The 12,407-nt window shown below is 40.2% G+C and overlaps 1 protein-coding gene across 1 annotated transcript in view; it reads left to right on the plus strand.

Annotated features, from left to right (window-relative positions):
* The first annotated feature begins 8,194 nt into the window (after positions 1-8,194).
* RASEF (RAS and EF-hand domain containing) overlaps positions 8,195-12,407 on the plus strand; it is a 78,418-nt gene continuing 74,205 nt past the window's right edge. Inside the window, exon 1 of the mRNA XM_049770700.1 lies at positions 8,195-8,628. Within this exon, the coding sequence (XP_049626657.1) occupies positions 8,195-8,628 (434 nt within the window). The remainder of the gene's footprint in view (positions 8,629-12,407) is intronic.

Here is a 12,407-nt window from a genome sequence, read left to right on the forward strand (position 1 = left end):
ATAAAGAAAGAGAGAAAAGAGAAGAAAAATAAAAATGTCTGCTACAGAGGCAGGCAGGGGAGATGGGGGGGAGGAGGAGGGAAGCTGGACACTTTAGTAGCTGCAAATGTACACTGTTAAAGAATGTTGTACATTGTATGACTGAAACTCAATCATGAACAACTTTGTAACTGTAAAAAGAACAACTCTATTATGAACAACTTGTAGCCACGGTGTTTAAATGAAGTAATTTAAAAATAACTCTAATGAACACAAATATAGTTTATAAACATACTGTCTAGTGGTATTTTATTCAATGCTTGACCCAAACAACAATAGGGTCAAATGGAGAGTGGCTCCAGAGCCCCTGGACAAATTATGGTCTGAGCAACAATCTTATACATTACAGGTCACAATAAAATTTTAGAGCTTTATTAGGAACAGGTTCTAACTCTTTCAGTGAGTTTAAAAATTGGTCTGTGCTTAGGCATCAGAGAGAAGAGTTATTTGATACATTTTTTTAAGAATAAGGTGTAACACTGGAGCAATACTATAGAGTGTTGTATTTGGCTTGCATGAAACAGATCTGGTTTGAGCCACAACAGCCCTTATGGTCCTCAGATCTCACAGGAGTGATTTGATTCTTGATAGACTAATCAGGATTGAGCCCTGAGTACCACTGGATATGTCCAAACCAAACAAAATAATAATAATAATAAGGTAATATTATGTTGATAATATAATCAAAGGTGGCATAGTTGATGGAACAATAGAAATCCTAGTAGTACTACAAAATTAATATACAAAAATCAATGGCCTTCTGCTGTCCACTGTCTCTGCTCTTATTAATATAGTTTTAGAAGTCCTAGCAATAGCAATCAGACAGAAGTAGTGAATCAAAGGAATCCAAATAGGGAAAGAGAAACTCAAACTATCTCTTTTTGAAGATGATATGATGATATACATCGAAAACCCTAAAGGGTCCACAGTAAAACTCCTAGAAACAATTAACCAATACAGCAAAGTGGCTGGCTACAAAGTCAATAGACAGTAGCATTCCTCTATACAAATAACGAAGTAGAGGAGAAAGATATTAAGGAGTCATTCCATTTAAAATAGCATCCAAAATTATCAAATACCTAGGAATCAACCTGACAAGAGAAGTGAAGGACCTATACCATAAAAACTTCAAAACACTTCAGAAAGAAATTGAAGATGACCTAAGGAAATGGAAGAATAGCCCATGCTCATGGGTAGGTAGATCAACATTGTCAAAATGGCTATCTTACCTAAACTTCTATGTAGACTCAATGTAATTCCTATCCAAATTCAGAGATCATTTTTTAAAAACTTAGAACAATTAATTACAAAATTAATAAAAATTTCTGAAAAGATCCAGACTAGCAAAATACATACTGAAAAACAAGAAGCTGGGTGGCATCTCTTTACCTAACCTGAAACTTTACTTAAAAGCCATAGTGATCAAAACAGCATGGTACTGAAACAAAGACAGAGTCTCAGACCACTGAATTAGAATAGAATATCCAGGGATATACCCCAAAATATACGGTCAATTAGTATTTGACAAAAGACCAAGAACTTGAAATGGAACAAAGACAGTCTCTTCAACAAATGGTGTTGGAACAACTAGATAATCACCTGTAAGAAATTAAATGTTGATCCATACCTCACACCTTACACAAAAGTCAACTCAGACCTGAATCTGTAAAGTTCATTGAGGAAAAATTAGGCAGAACATTTTCAAGACCTGTATATCAAAAAAGTCTTTGACAATAAAATGTCAAAGGCAAGAATTTTAGCATCAAACCTAAATAAATGGGACTACAGCAAACTAAAAAGTTTCTGCATGTCAAAAGAGAACTTGGTTAAAGCTAGAAGTCAGTTAGTGGAATGGAAAAAAATTTTTGCACTCAACACATCAGATAAAGGGTTAATATCTAGAATATACAAAGCACTTAGAAAAGTGAGCTTCAAAAATCTAATAAAGTCATAAAAAATGGGGAGAGGAAATGAATAGACACTTCGAAAAAGATCAAAAGATGGCCAATAAACACATGAAAACATGCTCACCATTACTTATCGTTAGGGAAATCCAAATAAAAACAACAATGAGGTACCACATTATACCACACATCAAAAATAGCGGGATCAATTTCTGTTGGTGGGGATGTGGTAAGAAAGGAACTCTCATCTACTGCTGGTGGGAATGCTGCCTGGTCCAACCCCTATGGAAAACAGGATGAAGAGTGCTCAATAAACTCAGAATTGAGCTGCCATATAACCCAGGAATCACACTCCCCAACACATAAGGAATTCATCTCAAAATATATATGCACTCCACTATTTATCACAGCATTCAGCACATTAGCCAAGATTTGGAACCAACCTGGATGCTCACCAACAGATGAGTGGATCATGAAGATGTGGTACTTATACACAATGGAATACTACATAGCAGTTAGAAACAATACGATAATGAATTTTTCAGCAACATGGATGTATCTAGAACATACTATGTTAAATGAATAAACCAGAAGGATAAATACAGAATGATAGCACATATCTGAGGGATCTAGAATATATACTATATATACATATAATACTCCATGAACAAATACAATGGTCTAATAGGGTAGAAACTCTAAGCACCATAGTTGTCAGCATTTAGCGAGAAGTGTTCAAATCAAGTGGAAGAGGGGCAACACAAAGCCTCAACTATCCCAACCCAGCAACAATGAAAACAGTGGTTTTGAGTGAATAGGTATGTAATCATCCTCTAACTACGAAGTCTATAATAATGTCTTAAGGTATTTATCCACAGAACCAGGTGAAGAATAGGATGAGAAGCCAGAGACTCTAGCTGCAGTGATTACTAACAATATTTTTTAATTTCCCAATTTTACCAAGTATAAAATAACCCTTCAGCTTCTGTATCCACAGTGGTTCTTGGAAACAAAGGGTGGACATCCTAATTTTACACCTCGTTGCTCAGTCATGCTAGCTACCATATACAGTGTTTATTATGATAATGTCTCGATAAAATAATTTACCCATTTCTTTTTGCTTATGTTATCTAGTAAAATCTAAATAATATAATCATTCAGACCACTGAAACGGTTAACAGCGTACCACAGACTTATGTTACAAGTCCTACTTATGGAATACATTTTTGAAAATTACCATTTCCTTTCTCTCTCTTCCCTACTTCTTCTTTCCTTCTCCTTCTCCCCTTTTTTTCTTCTTATTCTACATCAAATCAATGTAGGTTAAATAAAACCCATGCTGTCCATTTCTCTTTAAGAAAGGAACCACGATACCTAAGATGTAATGGACAATACTACATAGGGTAGCCACCTCTATAGTCCTCACTACCACATTGCTTAGTACTCTAGATGCGAAAACTATGCATATCCTAAAATGTTCCAGCCACTATCTAATCCTTTAACCGTCATTTAGCAAGGTCCACCCTCGTCAGTGATGAAGTGCCTAGAAATTAGAAAACATTCCAACTCTGATGCAATGGCCAACTTTTTAAATTTTAACTTATTTCTACTGTATTTACTCATTTTTCTTTTCTCTCTTATCTTTTGTTCTCCCTTTCTATCTCTCCTAATCTATAAGTAATTATTTATCTTTACTTAATTCAATTATTTCTTAAGAGTTCAGACCCATCCTATGAGGGTCAGGCCTCTAACAACGACTTAAGAATAGATAACTAATGTCTGTATTATGTGGGCATGAGTTTATAAACAGTGGACTCCCTCGCTTCTGAGTGCCAAACCAAAATTGTAAACAATCCATGCCTAAAGTGTCTATAGCCCCTCCTATATACTATACCTCCTCCCCCATCAGAAATTCTTCTATCCTTTCACCCTCCAATCATGATTTGATATCCCTCCTTATTTAACTTTCTTCATCCTCAATTCTTAACTCATTAGATATCAAGACCGACCTCTGCTCCAATAAACCATCACCCAGCTCCCAAAGCAAAAGGACGCCCTCTCAGCCCCACATCTCATGCCCCAGCAAGAAACATTCCTGCTGACTCATGCTGTGTGGCCCTTTTTCTCACCTCCCCAAGTGTGGACTGTTGCATGATACTGGATTCAGCTCTAGCAGCACCCCCAGCACAAGGACTCTATCTCACCCCTTTCTGCTGCAAATTACTTATCGAACTCAACAAGAACAGGGTGTGTGATAAAAATGTGCCCCAGATTTCATCCCCCACAAGAATATCTCAAAAGAGAATGGGGAAGCCTATATTTCCTTTATATGTTTAATACCTCTATAATAATACCTTTGAGTCTGTTTATTCCCAAATGTAAGGTAGCCTCTTATATCACTGTATTTTTCTCCAATTACCTTTTAAATTTTATTTTGTATTTATTTTGTATTTATTTCTTTTAATTTGTATATATATATATTTTCTTTTTTCTCTTTAATTTCACCTGTTTTGGTTCTGCTTAATACAAAAACCTACAAGAAAAAGTCTTGCCTGGGATAAAAGCTCAGATCAAAACCAGGGCACAGATATTGTGTAGCCTGACGTTCTTACCCCCAAATGCACCAGCAATATAACATGGCACCATTCCTTTTTGTAAAGGCAAAATAAAAAAGGGGAAATATTATGTATAAGAACAAGCTCTTATCTAGTAGGGATAAGAATCCATACATTTTATAATACAAGGGCACCTCCCACCCTGAACATGTGTCATGTGATCAGACAGCGACCGTCCAATCCTGAGCCCTAGAGCCCAGAAACAGAATGTACACGGTTCCCTATAACAGCACCAGGAACCAAAGTACCCCTGGGAAATTCCTAATACTGCTCTAGCACCAACTTTCACCAGTTTTCATATGACATCCTGACAATGAGGAAATGGCAACAACTTGATCTAAGAGCAGGTTGTCCTATCTAATTATCTAATGGTAAGATGAAATCAGAAGACACATCATCCTTTGATCTGTGCAAAAACCAAGATCACTTACTACAGAAGACTGACGCTGACAACCATGATTGGACAGGACTTATCCTAGAACCAATAAGAAAGACCCTAGCCTAGACTTTGGCCTAGGATTTATACAATAACCAAGATCTCTAATTCCAGAGGTCTGACTTTGACAACTGTGACAGAGTAGATCTTCTGGAAACATAATGAAGGACTCTATCCTAGGCTCATCCTTGGATCTGTGCAAAGACCAAGACCACCAAGACTGATTACAACAACAGTGATGGACTAGAACTGCTAGGACCATACAGAAAGATGCTATCCTAGGCTTCATCCTACGACTTGTGAAAATATCAAGATGTCTAGTTAGAGGCCAGATTTTATCAGCCACACCTGAGTGGAAAGTTTCCTGGCACCATAAAAATTCCTTGGGATGTGACAAGGAGCATGTATGGAGTCTGTAGTTATTCCCATGGCAGTATGCTTCAAGGGCGGAGCAACCCTGTATCTTTAGGCCAAGTGAATTCCCTTTTTAATTTCCTCAATATTTACTGTGCCTATGCAAAAACAACAACAACAAACAAAAAACCCAAGAAACAAAGACAACAAAAATGCACACCAACACAAAAACAAAAACAAACAAACAAACAAACAAAAACCCTTGCCACACCAGCCCTCCTTCCTTTTTTCTTTTCTTTTTTTCTTTTGGTCTCATGGTTATCAGCAAACATGACACAAGATGATGTTCGAAAGCAATTGTGCATTGGGGCTTATCCTCTTATGATAGCATTATGTGATAAAACCTCTGGGAGACACAGGTGCAGCTTGACAGTCTGTATCAGGCAGCTGCAACTGGAACCTGAATAACCTCTACTGTTTGAGGGATACCAGGAAAATCAGCTGAAAACCATTCCTCTGAACCCCACCCAGGTTGATAATGGAATTATGAACAAATAACATTTGCTGTGTTGTTATGCAAAGATAGGTAAAGGATATAGATGTCTGAAAACATTAATAACAATGGAAATTAGATGGGTTCACAAGTCATTTGGAATAACCCATACTTCTTGGTAACTTTTTAAAGAAGGGGTACATAGAAAAAGCAGAGTAGATCAAAGATTAATGAAATAATAAAAGCAAAAGTCAAAGTGAGTTCAGGAATGAAGGTTCCTAATTAGCCTTCAAGAAAGCATTTCTTTTTTTTTTTTTTTTTGGTTTTTGGGCCACACCCGGTAACGCTCAGGGGTTACTCCTGGCTATGCGCTCAGAAGTCGCTCCTGGCTTGGGGGACCATATGGGACACTGGGGGATCGAACCGCGGTCCGTCCAAGGCTAGCGCAGGCAAGGCAGGCACCTTACCTTTAGCTCCACCGCCCGGCCGGCCCCAAGAAAGCATTTCTTAAGAAATAAAAGTTAAAAAAAAAAAGAAATAAAAGTATTAGCTTATTTAGCGAAACAGGTATTGATTAAACACATATGGTGATAATATTTAATCACTATATTTATAAAATGTTATTACAGGATTGTTAAGGTAGCACTCGATGACTTGGTTTATATGGAAAATCAAATTTTAAAATAATCAGGAAATCATATAAACTCAAAATCAATAGTAATTTATATTGTACTAATAAAACATTCACTTCAATGCATTTGCTGGTTACTTGAATAGAACTATATTAATTTAGATTGCTATGGCAGGTTCTCTTTATTTGCTAGTGAGATTTAGAGATGGAAATTATCGGTGCTATTTACAGCACTCATTACATAGATGCTGTGAATGCTGTCCGTTTTTTATTTTACTGTTCAAGAAACAGTAATATGCTCAGCACTTGGCTTTATGTTTAAGAACACTAGTCCGACAAAATTTTTCAACTAAGATCCCTTAACTTTTTATATTAAAAAAGATCAAGCTATTAGCAATGGAATTTAGAATGAAATAAAATGAATCTAGTCATAAAGAAATGGTCGTGTATATGAATATCTTAAAAGAGAAGTAAGGAATGATGTGAAAAGAGTAGAAATGATGACAATACCCTTTTAAAGGCAATAAGAAACAGGTGGAATTCGTTTGTAAAGTAAGGGTCTCTTGGAAATGTAAGGTAATTTATTAAAATTATAAAGGGTAAATTTTAAATACTTTGTATCCATTGCTGAAATAAGTCTTTATGATCTAAGGGTAATATACATTCTAATATATAATCTCCCTTAAACTTTGTGAAAACGGAAAAACCTATCCCATGCCGTTGTATAACGATAAGTACCTGCCAAGGCCTTTGGGTAATTGAGCTGGCAAACAGGATGAGAAACAGTACCTGACTTTGGACATCTCTGTGATTTTTATGTCGTACAAAAGTTTAATTTTAATATTGGATGCGTTTAGGAATGTAAAGTCAGAGAATGCCACCTTCAGGTACATATGCCTTATACAATTAAGACAACGTAAGTTCTGCAATTCCAATTAACTGTAAGGGAATGCAGTGCACAAAATTTGGAACCTGACTTCCTAACCTTTCTATATCCCCTTTTCTGTTCAGTTAGCTTTTTCGCACGCTCATCTGCTCATCTCTCCATTACATATGGGAGCGCCAAGCTTTTTGGCTTAGTCGGAGCTCCAGTCTTTAAGGCCAAGGACCTGCCTCAACCCTGGTCTTGCCTGTCCACTCTACTCTTGTTCTTTTATTTTTCTGTTTGGTTTTTTTTGGGCCACACCCGGTGACTCTCAGGGGTTACTCCTGGCTATGCATTCAGAAATCGTTCCCGACTTGGGGGACCATATGGGACGCTGGGGGATCGAACCGCAGTCCGACCTAGGTTAGTGTGGGCAAGGCAGACAGACACCGCTTGGGCCACCGACCGCTCCAGCCCCTGGTCCCCCAAGTTTTGAGACTGGAGGTTGGGGACTGGGGCGCAGCGGGAGGCGTGGGAACCGGAGCCCTATCCCCGCCTGCTGGGCGGCGCCGCCGCCGGGGGAAAAGGAGCGCTGGGCGCGCGGCTGGCAGAGCGGAGAGCGCTCCGGTGCCGGGTGCCAACTTTGGGCGCTCGCCCTTTTTTCGCTACCCACTGGGTGGGGGGACCCTCAGAGCTCCGTGCCTGGGGTCTCCGCGGGAACCCGCAGCGCCCGATCACCCCCTGACCTCGCCCTCTAGACCAGCAGAAGGCGCCTCTTCTCCCGGAGAGCAGCTCGCGGCTGTGCGCTTCCAGCTGTGGCCGCAGCGCGCGGGACGTGAGAGCCCTCGGGCTGCGGGATGGAGGCGGACGGCGAGCGCGACTCCCTGGCCCGGCTGCGCTACGTTTTCGCCGCGTGCGACGCGAACCGATCGGGCCGCCTGGAGCGCGAGGAGTTCGGCGCGCTGTGCGCGGAGCTGCGCGTGCGGCCCGAGGAGGCCGACACCGTGTTCCAGCGGCTGGACGCCGACCGCGACGGCGCCATCACCTTCCAGGAGTTCGCGCGCGGCTTCCGCGGGGCCCGGCGCGGTGGCCGGCCCTGGGGCGGAGAGTCGCCGCGGGGTTCTTGGGCCGCCGGGACGGGACTCGAACACACGGATGGCAGCGAGGACGGCGGCGAGGACGGCGCGGACGGGCCGCTGGCTCTGGCCGCTCCCGCGGGCTCCGCGAATCCGGGCCAGGCGTGGCAGGACTTCCAGGCTCGGCTCGGGGACGAGGCCCAGTTCATCCCCAGGTGCGTGTCTGTGTGCGGGTGGGGACGCTGACGCCGCCCCCCCCCCCTGTTCTGCTCTTGCAGTACGTGGCTTTGTCCCCGTCACCCTAGAAGTGATCGCCTAGAGCTAGGTTTCTCCACGAGGTCCGCATGGAATATTTGGGGGGTGTTTGTGGGATCTTTGGGGGTGTGTGGTCACTGGGAAAGTCAAGTAGAGGGTGTGGACGGAGCAACCGGTGGATCTAGGAGGCCCTGGTCTTTCGAGAAGAAAAGGTCAAGCAAATGGGCCTGGAGTGATAGAACAGCAGGTAGGGCGTTTGCCTTGCACGTCTTGATTGGATCCTCAGTATCACTTAAAGTCCTCTGAGTCCAACCTGGTCAGGAGTGAGGTCTGAGGTCCGAGTCAGGAGTAATTCCTGAGCACTGAACAATTGAGAAACTCTTAGAGGTAAGGAAAGGAGGGAGCTCATTCAGACTCCAATGGGGGAAAAGTTCCATTTGTCTCAACCCGGAGATGGGCACGATATCAATTCCAGACTCTAGTGAAATCCTTAGTTGGAGAAAATACTTGCATTGAGCCACAGACATCACCACGCAGGACAGTGCCCTTCACTCTCACTGTGGGTTTCCATCTGGACCCCGGAATTTGGTGTCCTCCGTAGGCACAGGTCCTATGTCTCGTTTTCTTGAGACTTGTGAAAAATGAAGCATTGTGACTTGTATATTGCTGCATACAAAAATAAAATATTCAGTGCTTTCTTCTGTGTGCCAGGTGTTTTACAAAGTCCACCTATTTTATCTTTTGCCTAACTTGTGTGAGGTAGATTTTCATGTCTTTGATAGCTGGAGAAATGTACACTCAGAAATTTAGACGAAATGATATCTAGGGACTTTTCATTTAAAATAAAGGCAGGGATTTGATCCCATATGAGCTGAACTGAAAAAAAAGAATCTTACTCTTGTATAAAACAATAAAATGACGAACTCTTAACTTCTGCACTACTCCGTTAAGTCTTGTTCTCACGTTGTTAATGTAAGAGCATGTTCTTAAGTCCCAGGGGGAAAACTAGGCTTGATTCTGTTGGGATTCATTTTCCTTCCTTGCTTTGATGTCTCTGAATTTACACCTTTTTTTTCCCCGTGAATGCTGCAAAATGTTTTTTCTACATTCTGTTTGAATATCAGCTGACATTTGATAGATGCTGACTCGTTTCCAAAACAGGCCTGAAAGGCATCATTTTGGCTTTCATTTCAGATACCTGAGACTTAAGACTCAGAAACAGCTCTGTAAGGTATCTATGGCCTGGTGAGTTTACAGCTGAGTGTTCTTGTTTCCAACTCCACCCTTGTCTCCCGCCAGTTTAGAACTGGGTGTGAAGTGATTCATTGCACTATAGGATCGATTGTGTAGAGAAAGTGGGTGTGATACCTATATGAATGTATTTTTTATTTACAAATGAGTTAAAATTCAGTGTGTCCATCAAGGAAGTAGAAGAATTTAAACATTTACCGAAATGATATTCTTCGGATCAACTCTCATCTCCACCTTGCTTTGGTTCCATGCTAATTAAAAATAGGCACTACTTTGAGGAATAAAGAAAAACGAAGTCAGTATATTTTAGGCACAAACATACAAATAAATTTTTTACTTTTCCTTTTTCTTTTTTTTTTTTTTTTTTTTTTTGGTTTTTGGGTCACACCCCACAGCGCTCAGGAGTTACTCCTGGCTCTATGCTCAGATATCGCTCCTAGCAGGCTCAGAGGACCATATGGGATGCTGGAATTCAAACCACTGTCCTTCTGCATGCAAGGCAAATGCTCTACCTCCATGTTATCTCTCTGGCCCTATAAATTTTCTATTTATTAAGTTTCAGCAGCAAATATTTTGACACTTAACCTTTAGGTGATTCTAATGACCTTACTAAGATTAATAATATACAACTCATATTGATGATGAGCTTATGATGCACCTTTCCTTGCTCATCAGAAGTTATTAAATGTAATGATCACTATGGTCAACTGTTAGGTTTATATTCTAAGCCCCACCTTATTCTAATTCTAGATTAGCAAGTACAATATTTGCCATCCTGTACTTACCCAGTGTGGAAAAGAACTGACCTGAGTTGCTTCATCTGATTATCACCATGGCAGTCTCTAACTATTTTGGTAAATTGAATGACTTCCATTCCACTTCCTCCTACAGCTGTTGACCTTCCCTCTTTGCTTTCCAAATGTGGTTGCAGTTTTTGTTATTGATAATAGTAGTGCCAATATTTCAGCTAAGGTAATTTAGCAAACTAACCGAGACAGGGATGGGATGGAGTTCCTGTCCTTAAAGAAGTTTTTAGTGTGGAAGAAACATTTCTCAAAAATGACTGTCATAATGTGTAAAGCATGAGGGTTGTTTTGTTTGTTTCAGGAAACCTTGTGTAGAAACAGATAGCTGCAAAGAGAAGCTCTCTTTGAATTCTCAAATTTTTATTTTTATTTTTTGCTTTTGATCTACACCTGGCTACACTCAGGGTTTACTCCTGGCTCTGTGCTCAGTATCATTCTGGTGGACTCAGGACCATATGGGGAACTGGGGACTGAACCAGGATTGGATGTGTGCAAAGCAAACATCCTGCTTGCTGTACTATTACTCCAGTCCTTGAAATTTTATCTTTTAAAAATTCTGTATTTATTACTTTTCATCCATTGTATTTGGGGATCATTTGAAATGATTTTTTATTTAATTAATCAAATTAAAGGAAAGTAAAATAAAAACGTAGACTATAAGACCAAATTAGTGGTAACCAGAAGGGAAGGGGCATAGAGCAAAAGGGGTCAATTTTATGATAAAATGTGAATTTTGGACTTTTAGTGGTGATGTAAATGTAGTCTATGCATATGTTGATTTAGAGTGCTACACAGCTAAAATTTGTGTGATATTATAATGTAGTGTAGTTTTCATTAAGTTTGTCCTAAAAAGTGAAATAACACTTGAGCTTGCTGAATTACAGTAATTAGTGTTTTAATTAAATAATCTCATCTATTTTGTTATCTACCTTTTAATTCTTGGGGAAATGTGTGTCTCTGGAGACTCGTGATATTTTTGTCTGGTATTCTAGCCCATCTTCTGGCATTCCATATTCCTCCGATGGCATCCTTCCCAGGTCTCTTTTCCAGCAAAATAAAAGTGTCTAGTTTGAAAATAGATATCAGAGGTAAAAACTGTCTGGTTCCTGTAGAGGCAAAATATAAAGTGTGGATTTTTGATTTCAAAGGTTACTCAAATTCTTAGGAGAAAATATTAAGCTATTTTCGGTTAAACTCAGTCATCATTTTTAATATTTGAGAGAAACTATTATTGTATTATGAAAGATACTAACACTTTAAAGTAGTAGTAGTTATTTTTTTCTTAGAAAATTGTAGACTCCAGGGGCTGGAGAGATAGCATGGATGTAAGGCGTTTGCCGTACATGCAGAAGGACGGTGGTTCGAATTCCGGCATCCCATATGGTGGTCCCCTGTGCTGCCAGGGGCGATTTCTGAGCCTAGAGTCAGGATTAATCCCAGAGCGCTGTCGGGTGTGACCCAAAAACCAAAAAAAATTAAAAAAAAAAAAGTAGACTCCTTTCCATGAAAGGCTAAGGAGGTGAATGTCCCAGGCAGCCTAGTGACCTGTTTATTTGAACTGGATGAGTGACTATAAATGCTGTGAAGCCAGAATTAGCTCTTACCACTTCCTGGTATGCTGGAACTTGGCCAGCAGGTGAAATCAGAAAGGGCAAAGCAGTATTTATGTAAGGTTATTTAGA

This window comes from Suncus etruscus, chromosome 3 (assembly GCF_024139225.1).
Source record: "Suncus etruscus isolate mSunEtr1 chromosome 3, mSunEtr1.pri.cur, whole genome shotgun sequence".
In the NCBI taxonomy this organism is placed as follows: Eukaryota; Metazoa; Chordata; class Mammalia; order Eulipotyphla; family Soricidae; genus Suncus; species Suncus etruscus.